The sequence below is a fragment of the Pelophylax lessonae genome, assembly GCF_965119305.1.
Source record: "Pelophylax lessonae genome assembly, chromosome: 1".
Taxonomy (NCBI): Eukaryota; Metazoa; Chordata; class Amphibia; order Anura; family Ranidae; genus Pelophylax; species Pelophylax lessonae.
Window position 1 is genome coordinate 631,137,693 of NC_138768.1, and position 13,324 is coordinate 631,151,016.

Genomic DNA, 13,324 nt, shown 5'->3' on the forward strand with positions numbered 1-13,324 from the left:
AAAGACTTTTAAAGCTAGTTAAATAAGCAGGTGATCCTTATGTGTTGCCTTTTGGTAAAAGTAGGATTAGATTTCCTTTGTGGAAGTGTGTGTGCTATTCTGTTTGACACATGAAACACCCAGTCTAAAAATACCACACGAGATCACATATGGTCTCGAAGTTTGACATTACCGGAGCTGTGTGCTCATTACAGGTCCACAGTTGGTCTTGCATTGGTTATATACCAGATACATAGCATCAGGGGAAATCAATCTCAGTGTAAAGTCTTCATGGTTAAGAGTTGTAAGATTAGAAGAAGGAGCATGTGGACAATTATTGCACATCTGCACAAGATTTTAAAAGAAGTTTGTGATTACTTTGCCTTTGCTGATCATCTGTTTTCATAGCTCTGGTTCATAGATTTTTAAAGGATATTACTTAATATGTTGAAGCGCTATGCATAAAAAAGACAAAACAAAGTAGAGTTTAGTTAAAATGGGTCATGCATCTAATTCATGGTCTATAGCAAATCAGCTACCTAGGAACCTACGACATTGATGCTTCTCTTGTTGTGCATACTTGATGGTGGGGTCTTGTGTAGGCATTGGTTTTTGAATAATTGCTAAGCTATTTTGGCTGATATTAGTATGCTGCCAGTTAGGCTGATTGTTTTCCTATTTGCTAACTGTAAGACCTACATTTCAGCTGTTCTCTTGCACTTTAATCAGCATAACAGTAGAGAACTTGTCAACAGTGTGCATCTGTGATGATCACAATCTCCACTGTTGAATTTTTTTAACAGTGCAGCCTTAGCTATTAAGGATTACTTGATTTTTTTGTAATGTGTTTATATTTCTTTCTCCTCAGAGTAGAAGTGACAGAGCAGGGTGACAAAAACGACCAAACACAAGTGCTGTCAAGGATTATGTTAATGTTGAGCTTACATTATAAAATGCAAGCAAGAAGGCTTTTTATTGCAGAAGAGACATAATATGGTGCTGATTCACTATAACCGGTGAGTACAAAATCTGGTGCAGCTCTGCATAGAAACCAATCAGCTTCTAGTTTTTTTTTCTGTCAACGCCTAATCGGACAAGCTGAACTTAGTAGCTGATTGGCTATCATACACAGCTACACCAGATTTTGCACTCTCCAGTTTTAGTAAATCAACCTTTAAGTATCTTTTGTAATAAATGCTTCTATGTCTGCCTGTAAATTGCTTTAGATTTTACATTGTGAATGCCTTGCTCAGTATAAAGTCTTCGCATGCCTTGAGTACATGCAGTGTTGCCGGCCAGTCAAGATGGCCAAAGATTCTGAACCCTTGGATGGGTATAGAGGAGTGCTTGCTGCAAAAGTTCATCTCACTTTAAGGACTTTTTGGAAAATGTAGGCCTCATGCACACAGGGCATTAAAAAAAACGAGCTGCAGAGCCACTGCTAACGCCAGAAAAAAGCAGCTGTAAAAACGTGCTTTTAGTAGCTTTTTCCATTGGCGTTAATGCACGTTTGGCCACGTTGGCTTTTGGCAGCGTTTTTCTGCCTCCATTCAAAATCAACGGTTGCCTATGAGCCGTCTTTGATACGGCTTTCAGCCCATTCATTTGAATAGAAGTCGCATCCAAGTTGGATCAGGATGATCCGACTTTTGGTGCGACTTGCACTCTGAGGATCTTGAGGGGGACTCCATGCCAAAATGAGAAAAAAAAAGGCGTAGGGGTCTCCCCCAGGTTCCAAATTAGGCCCTTCGGGTGTGGTATGGATTTTGAGGGGAGTCCCACGCCGAAAAAAAGGAACATGTTGCAAGGCTTGATGAAGACTAGGGTCTCCTGATGGCTCTATAGGCAGTCGGTCTTTAGTGCCATCAGGAGATGCTAGACATCATCAAGCCTTAACACAGGTCTCTTCGTGCATTCTGTTGTGGTTTTATGAACATTGACTGCTCAAGCCATGGAGATAAGTATTGCAGACTTTAGCTCTGGTGTAGGTGACATGTTCACACTCTTCCAGCAGCCTGGACAGATTATCAAATCTCAGCTTCAAGCTTAAAGTGATTTGTAAAGTCTCATTTAAAAAAATAAAAATAAAAACAAACCTGTTATACTTACTTCCTCTGTACAGTTGGTTTTGCACAGAGTAGCCCGGATCCTGCTCTTCTTGGGTCCCTCAGTCCTGCTCCTGGCCCTTCCCTCCTGTCGAGTGCCCCCACAGCCAGCAGCTTGGTATGTGTGCAGCCGAGCTGAAGCTCTGTGTGTCCATTCCGACACAGAGCTGCTATTCGGCTCTGCACTCTCTCTCTCCTGATAGGCTCACTGACTTTGATTGACAGCCGTGGGAGCCAATGGCGCCATGGCTGTATCTCAGTCAATCAGAAGGGAGAATCCCTGGATGGCCGAGGGACTCGTGGACATCACTGGACAGAGAGGGGGCACAGGTAGGTACTAGGGGTGCTGGGGGGGGGGGGGGGCTGCTACACACAGAAGGCTTTTTGTTTTAATGCATAGAATGCATTAATATAAAAAAACCTTCCTGACTTTACAACTCCTTTCAGTAGCAGACAGGTCAGTCTCCCAGGTAGCCTTACAGCCTGACACTGATCTTAGTACACACCTAACCAAAGAGGTAAGGTGTACTATTATAACAACCTAAATGGGGTTTCCCTCCCTTCCCCTCCCCCCACCAAAAAAAATTTGCAAGCAGGCAGACATTTTATTGCATGTACAATACTTTGTGGTCCCATTGGCTGGACAGCATAGGCTGTGGTTCCTCCCCTGTGTATGTAGAACGGAATATACCTCAGTCTAGGAAGGACCAGTAGAGATGTTAGCTTAGTGTAAAGAAACTAAAAGAAACCTAAAAAAAAAAATACTCCGTTTAGCAGTAACAATATTCTGCACTTCTGTGGGTCTTTGCGAAATGTCAGCAACTATGGTATCATTTACAGCATTCCAAGATGAAAATGAACACCACTCATAGCAATAAGGGTTTGGGCACTGAGTGAGTTTATGAACACAAAAAGTTTTTACTGCATTGTACCCTTAATCCCAGTCCTTTTCTGCTCAAACTATACACATTTGATGACTTTTGTGCAAAACTGGGGCCGTTATGTTTAGGTAAACCTTTACTTGGCATGTCCAGAATTTGGGCACTAAAGTATTTACATTTAATCTGAACACAGTAAAATCATTTTGAAAAAATCGCTCTTAGGCTTCTTTAGGTAAAAGTATTGTGGAGGAATTTGTCTTCAAATTTCAAAACAGAAACACTCAAATTTTTAATTCCTATTATTATTTATTACACCAGAATCTTGACAGCCTGCCAGTCATCCTCTGTAAACACACAGCAGGTATTTCTAAAATGTTAGAAAGTGACTAAAACATGATTTTAGAGTCCTTGTTATGATCTCTGCAGATGTATCAGAATAAATTAATGCACAATACAAACTGTTAGAGAGGTGAGGAATCGCTTGTTTTCAAGCCTTTTACTGCTTGTTAAAGCAGAGTTCCGGACAAAATTTATTTATTTTTTTTAGCCAAAAATACCCATAGAATAGTCAGGGCTCGTGCATTTATATAAAGGTATCCTGTAAACTGTACCCTGTTTTGTGTACATGAAGCATGAATTACTTTGTGCAGTTCCTGTACAGCGCGGCCATCTGCAGTGTGGGCTCCTGAAGCCGCAGTTTCCCTCTTCCGGGATTTTGCGCATGCGCAGTGCATTGCATGCGAGTCCCACAGCTTGTAGGCTGGGTTTCCATAGCCCATTGACTCCTGGGATCGAGGACACTCATCTCCCAGGAGCCAATGCAAAGCCGGAAATTATGTAGTTTGCCACGGCCACATAAGGAGGGAGTGAAAAGATATTGCTCCATAAATAAGGTAAGTAAACCGGAAAAAAAAATACTTGCCAATTTATTTTTAGGATGCGCACAAGTGCTGCATGGAGGACAATGTAAAATGTGGGTGGAACTCTGCTTTAAACATATGTATATAACTGAATGTCCATAATTTGAGCACATTTGCCATTTAGGTTTAAGTATCAGAATTGGTCCACCAAAACCAGGGTGGGGGAGTGGTATTACATTCAGGTTTCCTAAAGTTTTTAGCTTCCTCTACCAGGAAAGAAGAATGAGAAATTATTTCACCAAATACATTTTTGTGATATTAATTTTTGTTATCTTTTCATCTTCACTTCTAGGTATCATGGTCTGACATTGGAGGGCTAGAACATGTTAAGCTTAAGTTAAAGCAAGCAGTAGAGTGGCCTCTTAAGCATCCTGACTCTTTTATTCGTATGGGAATACAGCCACCGAAAGGCGTTTTACTCTATGGTCCTCCAGGCTGCTCCAAAACCATGATTGCAAAAGCATTAGCAAATGAAAGCGGCTTGAATTTCTTGACAGTAAAGGTAAGGGCTACGTACAGTTCTCCATGTTAGTACTGTTTAGTTTTCATATTGCCAGTAGCCGTGTTTAATCAGGGGTGGTGGTCTGTAAGCCAGACCATGGTGGTGGTCTGTAAGCCAGATGCCAGTCTTCAGGAGTTTGGCCTCAAGTTTCTTTGAAAGTTACATAGACCATCTAGTTCAACCAGTAGAAAAAAAATAAACAAATAGAAAATCTCCATGTACGAAATCCTATACCCACTGTTGATCCGGAGAAAGGTAAAGAAGCAATCTTGACATAGTTGGATTGTATAACCTACTTTAGATCTACCAACATGCGTGTCATGCAAGGGTGCACCCTATTGGATACAAATTGAATGGCTTGTTCAAGCTTGTTTAAGCTTGCCTTCAAATTACCTGATTTTGATAAATCGAAAGTAAATTGTACAGATAGTGTATGATCGTCAAGGATTACGATCAGGATTATGCTGATTACTGTTAAGCCTAGTACAAACTGACAGCTCAGAAGGAACTGCTGTACCAACCGTCTGACGTTAGTACGGCGATCTCCGCTGCTTTGCTAATGTGTTCTGACAGAGGGGATTGCCCCCACGCCAGAACACTCCGGTCAGTGCTCTTAGCCATCGGGAGCCGATTAGCAGACCTAACGGACGACTTCTGTCGGACCAACTGCAGTACATATGTCTGAAAAGCAGACATTCATAGGTATTAAAACAATTTCTCACAATTATCTCTCTCCTTGAATCTCAAACTTCTCTCGTGGCTAAACTTTTGGTGTTCTGCAAAAGATACTGTATTCCCTTTTTGATCTCTGATGAATGGAAAGATGCCACTTACACTTCTTTGTAAAGTGAAGGTGCATACAATTTGGAAAATAGTCTAATTATTATCAGGTTTAAAAAAAATACAATAAAAATGTATTTTCATCAGGTAAATCTGAAAATCACATATCAATATTTCATATTTTTACTTCCAACCCATTGGTGAAGCTGAAAAAATCTTTCTTTTTGTGTGTTTAGTAGGCAATTCTTAACAACTCCTTTGTTGGCAGAGCTCAGTACTTACAAATAATCCATAATCCTTTGTCATTAAATATATAATTTCTGTCTGTGACACTACTAAGGAAATATTTCCTTACTTACTGTCCCATTAAAGCCCCTACAAAAAATATGGGGTGTAGTTGTCACTGGGACTGGAAGGCTTGGTTGGAATTAAAAACAGCCAGAAGTTCTAACTCTTCTTCACTTTACTAAAATGTGTTTTGTTCATCCTTGGAGATTTTTATTGATCAAAATTTATCAATAATAAATATTACCCAAGCTATTATATTTCTCTTTAAAGTATGACTGCAAAATATGTTAATTATGTTAAAAACAATTCTGAAAAGTTGAATTTTGTAGTAACAGGGATGTTTTTCTAAGTTTTAAATTTGTGTCCATAGACATTACCGATATAACACAGTCCTTGTTTTCACACAATTTAACCAACTAAAATAAAAATATGTTGATTTTTTCTGTTTTTGAACTGTTTTCATCTTGATGTTTAGTTGTATGTTTCCTGCAATGATTTTTAGCTGCAATTTCATAAAAGCTGTACTGGCATTAAATCAAAGTACTTCTGGATATCAGTGTCCACATCTGGTCCTACAATGATATCTCTGCAGGTATCCTCCTACAATGACCAGGCCAGTAATTATAGAAACGTTTCATCGTGTTACACCTGGAACTTCGCAAGCCAGCTTGGTTTTTATCCACCTGTTAGACTATATTTACCCCTAGTAATGATGATTGTACAGAGCTGTATTTCAGTGTCCCAATTCTATAGGATATTTGGAGAACACATTTCAGAGTAATAGATGACCATTTTGCTGAATGCTCATATGTATAGTCATTCAAACTGGCATGTTTGTGTGAAGAAGACACTGGAGAGTGCTCACCGTTAGTTAAAAATGCACACATAGATCTAATTTTTGGTGCTTTAATGAGTGACCAGTTCTGATCTTCTGGAAATAAAGATTTACATAGAAAGCACTTCCTCCTCCTGTTCTCTTTTAGCTCATTGTCTTCGCTCTGGACTGTGTATCATAAAATTCCCAATACAGTGCCTTGAAAAAGTATTTATACCCCTTGACATTTTCCACATTTTGTCATGTTACAACCAAAAAATGTAAATGTATTTTATTGGGATTTTATGTGATAGACCAAAATAAAGTGGCACATAATTGTGAAGTGGAAGGAAAATGATAAATGGTTTTCACAATTATTTACAAATAAATATCTGAAAAGTGTGGCGTGCATTTGTAATTCAGCCTCTCTGAGTCAATACTTTGTAGAAAGTTCGCTGCAATTACAGCTGCAAGTCTTTTTAGGTATGTCTCTAGCAGCTTTGCACATCCAGAGAGTGACATTTTTGCCCATTCTACTTTGCAAAATAGCTCCAGCTATGTCAGATTGGATGGAGAGCGTCTGAACAGCAATTTTCAAGTCTTGCCACAAATTCTCAATTGGATTTAGATCTGGACTTTGACTGGGCCATTTTAAACCATTCAATTGTAGCTCTGGATGTATGTTTAGAGTCATTGTCCTGCTGGAAGATGAACCACAGCCACAGTCTCAAGTTTTTTGCAGACTCTAACAGGTTTTCTTCCAAGATTGCCCTGTATTTGGCTCCATCCATCTTCCCATCACTCTGACCAGCTTCCATGCATCCCACAACATGATGCTGCTACCACCATGTTTCACAGTGGGGATGGTGTGTTCAGGGTGATGTGCGGTGTTAATTCAATTTTGGTCTCATCTGACCAGAGCATCTTCTTCCACATGTTTGCTAAATCCCCCACATGGCTTCTCACAAACTGCAAATGGGACTTTTTATGGCTTTCTTTCAACAATGGTTTTCTTCTTGCCACCCTTCCATGAAGGCCAGCTTTGTGGAGTGCACAACTAATAGTTGTCCTGTGTACAGATTCCCCTACCTGAGCTGTGGCTCTTTGAAGCTCCTCCAGAGTTACTACGGGCCTTTTGGCTGCTTCTCTGATTAATGCTCTCCTTACCCAGGCTATCAGTTTAGGTGGACGGCCATGTCTTGGGAGGCTTGCAGTTGTGCCATACTCTTTCCATTTTCATATGATAAGTTGAACTGGGAACAACTGTGAGATGTCTAGCTTGGGATATTTTTTTTATAACCTAACCCTTTTTTATAACCTAACCCTGCTTTAAACTTCTCCACAAATTTATCCCTGACCTGTCTGATGTGTTCCTTAACTTTCATGATGCAGTTTGTTTTCTAGGGTTCTCTAACAAACCTCTGAGGGCTTCACAGAACAGCTGTATTTATACTGAGATTAAACTACACACAGGTGGACTCTATTTACTAATTAGGTGACTTTTGAAGGCAATTGGTTCCGCTAGATTTTAGTTGGAGGTATCAGAGTAAAGGGGGCTGAATACAAATGTATGCCACACTTTTCAGATAAATATTTGTAAAAAAAACTTTGAAAACCACTTATTTTCCTTCCACTTCACAATTATGTGCCACTTTGTGTTGATCTATCACATGAAAGCCCAATAACCACTTAAGGACGAGGCCTATTTCTTACTCCAAGTAAAGCGGGGAAAACAACAGGGAAGCAGTGGGAGGGGGGTGAGCACCTCTCTCCTGCCACTCTTAAAAATGATCCCGTGGCGAATCACCTGCTAGGATCACTTTTATGCTAAAGCGGACCACCCACCTTGTATGAAAATACTGGGGTTATGGCAGCTATCTGGTGCCATAACCCTGATATTTAATGTCAAAGTAGTGACCTAAATACCCGGGGCACGGTCCGGAAGTGGATAAAATATATTTACATTTTTGGTTGTAACATGACAAAATGTGGAACATTTCAAGGGGTATGAATACATTTTCTAGACACTGTAAGCTTGAAATTGTGCAGTAACGGGATTTGGTACTTGTTTAAACTGTCATACAGGAGTCTTTAATTGTACTTTGAAAAAGAGGACAATGGTTTCACTCCTCTCAGTTGTACACCCTAGCAAAGTACAACGAATCCTCCAAATAGTTTTATAGTATTTTCGTTCAAGTCCACAAGACATACAGTGCCTTGCGAAAGTATTCGGCCCCCTTGAACTTTTTGACCTTTTGCCACATTTCAGGCTTCAAACATAAAGATATAAAACTGTAATTTTTTTGTGAAGAATCAACAACAAGTGGGACACAATCATGAAGTGGAACGAAATTAATTGGATATTTCAAACTTTTTTAACAAATAAAAAACTGAAAAATTGGGCGTGCAAAATTATTCAGCCCCCTTAAGTTAATACTTTGTAGCGCCACCTTTTCCTGCGATTACAGCTGTAAGTCGCTTGGGGTATGTCTCTATCAGTTTTGCACATCGAGAGACTGAAATTTTTGCCCATTCCTCCCTGCAAAACAGCTCAAGCTCAGTGAGGTTGGATGGAGAGCGTTTGTGAACAGCGGTTTTCAGTTCTTTCCACAGGTTCTCGTTTGGATTCAGGTCTGGACTTTGACTTGGCCATTCTAACACCTGGATATGTTTATTTGTGAACCATTCCCTTGTAGATTTTGCTTTATGTTTTGGATCATTGTCTTGTTGGAAGACAAATCTCCGTCCCAGTCTCAGGTCTTTGGCAGACTCCATCAGGTTTTCTTCCAGAATGGTCCTGTATTTGGCTCCATCCATCTTCCCATCAATTTTAACCATCTTCCCTGTCCCTGCTGAAGAAAAGCAGGCCCAAACCATGATGCTGCCACCACCATGTTTGACAGTGGGGATGGTGTATTCAGGGTGATGAGCTGTGTTGCTTTTACGCCAAACATTTTGCATTGTTGCCAAAAAGTTTGATTTTGGTTTCATCTGACCAGAGCACCTTCTTCCACATGTTTGGTGTGTCTCCCAGGTGGCTTGTGGCAAACGTTAAACGACATTTTTTATGGATATCTTTAAGAAATGGCTTTCTTCTTGCCACTCTTCCATAAAGGCCATATTTGTGCAGTATACGACTGATTGTTGTCCTATGGACAGAGTCTCCTACCTCAGCTGTAGATCTCTGCAGTTCATCCAGAGTGATCATGGGCCTCTTGGCTGCATCTCTGATCAGTCTTCTCTTTGTATGAGCTGAAAGTTTGGAGGAACGGCCAGGTCTTCGCAGATTTGCAGTGGTCTGATACTCCTTCCATTTCAATATTATCGCTTGCATAGTGCTACTTGGGATGTTTAAAGCTTGGGAAATCTTTTTGTATCCAAATCCGGCTTTAAACTTCTCCACAACAGTATCTCGGACCTGCCTGGTGTGTTCCTTGTTCTTCATGATGCTCTCTGCACTTTAAACGGACCTCTGAGACTATCACAGTGCAGGTGCATTTATACAGAGACTTGATTACACACAGGTGGATTCTATTTATCATCATTAGTCATTTAGGTCAACATTGGATCATTCAGAGATCCTCGCTGAACTCCTGGAGAGAGTTTGCTGGACTGAAAGTAAAGGGGCTGAATAATTTTGCACGCCCAATTTTTCTGTTTTTTATTTGTTAACAAAGTTTGAAATATCCAATAAATGTCATTCCACTTCATGATTGTGTCCCACTTGTTGATTCTTCACAAAAAATTACAGTTTTATATCTTTATGTTTGAAGCCTGAAATGTGGCAAAAGGTTGCAAAGTTCAAGGGGGCCAAATACTTTGGCAAGGCGCTGTATCTATCAACGAATCCACCATGGCCCGGATTTTAGGTTGAATCAGGTGTTTTGCTAGCAGAATTATTTACTAAAGCTGGCCATAAATGTTACGGTTTTGGTTGCAGGAAAGAAAATCGCCTGATTCCTGCCGGGAGAACACAGTGATTATTGCTAGCGAATATAACTGCTGGCAATAAGCGTATCCTAAAAATTCATCATGTTGGTTGTACCCAAGTTGATCATACAATCAGCCTGCCCAGACATGGTTCGAATCTCAGCCACTTTCTGCTGACCCTGCCAAAATTTGAACCGTGTATGGCCGGATTTAGAGTTTGTTTCTCTCTGTTCATTGATGTTTCAGCCTCTGCACTCTTTGTCTTTGAGAAGTAAATAGACATGCACATGCATATGATATTGTTAACATTCTGTTCTAAACTGTTACAAATGTAAATAATACTTAAAAGCAAGAAAAGGCCATATCTTCTGCCAATAGAAAGAGTTATGGTGATAACTTTCTTTAGAATTATGGCCGGTTGTACGCCCCTTTCATAGTGACCTGGTGGAACATGCTGAAGGCGCTGTCCAAAGAACACTTCCCTTTGCTTTGAGGTTTTAAAATATCTTCTAAAATAGATGTGTATTAAACAAGATAGCCATCAAAGCCTTTCCAAACTAACCCAGATTTTACATTTTGAACTGGGGGGTTGATAAAGATAATAAGTAAAACATTGCATAGCGGAAAAGATAAGAAGCAGACTCCAGCCCCATGCCAGATATTCAGAACAGCTGCACAAATATTGTCTAACTATGAAACTTTGTTTTGACATTTTTTGTAAGCTCCCGATGTATGAGACATTGATAAAAAGACCAAACAATTTGCAAGACCTAAAGGAAGAGAAATGGATTGGTTTGATGTTGACATTGGAGTTGTGCTATCTGACACCTTCCTTTAATTTAAACAATTTGTAATGAAAGGGAGTCTGGGCATTCAATTACCTGCACTTTTATTATATTGTCTTACTTGATGGTATGTTAACAGTCCTAACGTCTGTCCAGTAAATAGCCATATGACTTTGGATGACAGTAACTGAAACTGCAAAATGTGGGACCCTCTTGCAAAATAAGTGCATGAATAAATTACATTGAACAGTATAATGAGGTCATGGTCTTCCATTCATACTGCTGTTTTATTTTGGCATTCAGGGAACATAGGACTCTTGGCATGACCACTTTTTTTCAGATATCATAGTTTTCTAGTTATGTGTTGATATGGAAGGTGCTCAACAATCTATCCCATAGAAGAAGGTGCAGCCGCTATGTCTATCTGTTTAACCTACTTGCCAACCAGCCCCTGCTGATATACGTTTGCAGGTCAGCAGGTTCCCGCGAATCACCGTACCTGTACAGCGCTTAGCGGTAGCAATCGTGGGGGGGACGAGCGTGCCCATTCGCCAGTGGGGAAGCTGATCCACAGGGCCGGCGGCCGCGATTGCACGCGCGATCACTCCCCCGTGGAGAGAGAACGGTGGTCTGCTGTTGTAAACATAGAAGACCATTGTTCTCTCAGCAATCATCACAGGGCTCCTGTGTTCCTCCTATTTAGGAACACAGGTCCCTGTGTTAATTCCATACACCCACCCCCCCCAGTTAGAAAACACCCCCTAGGCGTAACCATTTGATCTCCTCTGGGTTTACCCCTTCCCTGCCAGTGTCATTAGTACAGTAACAGTGCATATTTTTAGCATTGATTGCTGTAGTAATGTCACTGGTCCCCCCCAAAAGTGTCAAAATTGTCAGTTAGGTGTTCGATCTGTCCGTTGCAATGTCGCAGTCCTGCTAAAAATCACTGATCGCTGCAATTACAAGTAAAATAAATAAATAGAAATGACATAAATCTTTCCCCTAGTTTGTAGACACGATAACTTTTGCGCAAACCAATCAAAATACGCTTATTGGGATTTTTTTTTTTTACCAAAAATATGTAGCAGATTACAAATTGGCCTAAAATGATGAAAAAATTAGATTTTACATTTTTTTTTTCATTGGGAATGTTATATAGCAGAATGTGAAAAAAATATATATTTTTTTCAGAATTGTCTCTATTTTTTTGTTTATAGAGCAAAAAATAAAAATTGCACAGGTGATCAAATGCCACCAAAAGAAAGCTCTATTTGTGGGAAAACAAGGACATCAATTTTATTTGGGTACAGCATTGTGCAATTGTCAGTTAAAGTAACGCAGCTCCGAATCGAAAAAGAAATGGCCTGGTCATTAAGGGGGAAAATCTTCTGGTTCAGAAGTGGTTAAAGATTTAGAAGTTCTCTGTCAGCTGACTAAATATTTAGATATGAAAACAAGCTTTAAAGCTAAAGTTTAGTACAAGTTTATTTTTTTCCTCTATAGTTACATTCACATCACTTATCTGTAATAAAGTATGTTCCATGTTGGAAGCAGGCTGTGTGCTTTGTGTGGAAATTTTCTCTGCAGGGTGCCTGGTCCTTTTCCTGGCACTACACTTCAGGCAAAGCAAGGGCTAAAAGTTTCAGTCTTCGTGGTGAACAACTGCATTTTAGGACCAGTCTTCTGCATAGAAGATTTCTACACAAAGTAGCAGCCTGCACATGGGACATACTTTATTACAGCTCAGTTATGTATCTGCAGCTTTAAGAGAAAAATCATTTTTGACTAAACTTCAGCTTTAAAACTGAAGTCTGAGCATGATTTTTATTAAATAGTTATATTGGTCCAGCATGGATGTAAGTATGCAAATCTCATAGTAGTTGTTGTTGCTGCTACAGTGATCACCACTATCATACGAGTGTTGTGCTGAGTGGGCTAACCTGCATTGTAACCACTGGAAGTAACACAAGGTCATGTATTATTTTCAGTGAATGAAAGGTACAGTGCCTTGCGAAAGTATTCGGCCCCATTGAACTTTTCGACCTTTTGCCACATTTCAGGCTTCAAACATAAAGATAAAACTGTAATTTTTTTGTGAAGAATCAACAAGTGGGACACAATCATGAAGTGGAACTAAATTTATTGGATATTTCAAACTTTTTTAACAAATAAAAAACTGAAAAATTGGGCGTGCAAAATTATTCAGCCCCCTTAAGTTAATACTTTGTAGCGCCACCTTTTGCTGCGATTACAGCTATAAGTCGCTTGGGGTATGTCTCTATCAGTTTTGCACATCGAGAGACTGAAATTTTTGCCCATTCCTCCTTGCAAAACAGCTCG

General features: G+C 39.9%; 1 protein-coding gene across 1 annotated transcript in view; it reads left to right on the forward strand.

The window, feature by feature from the left end:
- The window catches only part of AFG2A (AFG2 AAA ATPase homolog A), a 707,754-nt gene that overhangs the window by 176,449 nt on the left and 517,981 nt on the right, over window positions 1–13,324 (forward strand). The window contains exon 11 of the mRNA XM_082261533.1: window positions 4,178–4,387. Within this exon, the coding sequence (XP_082117659.1) occupies window positions 4,178–4,387 (210 nt within the window). The remainder of the gene's footprint in view (window positions 1–4,177; window positions 4,388–13,324) is intronic.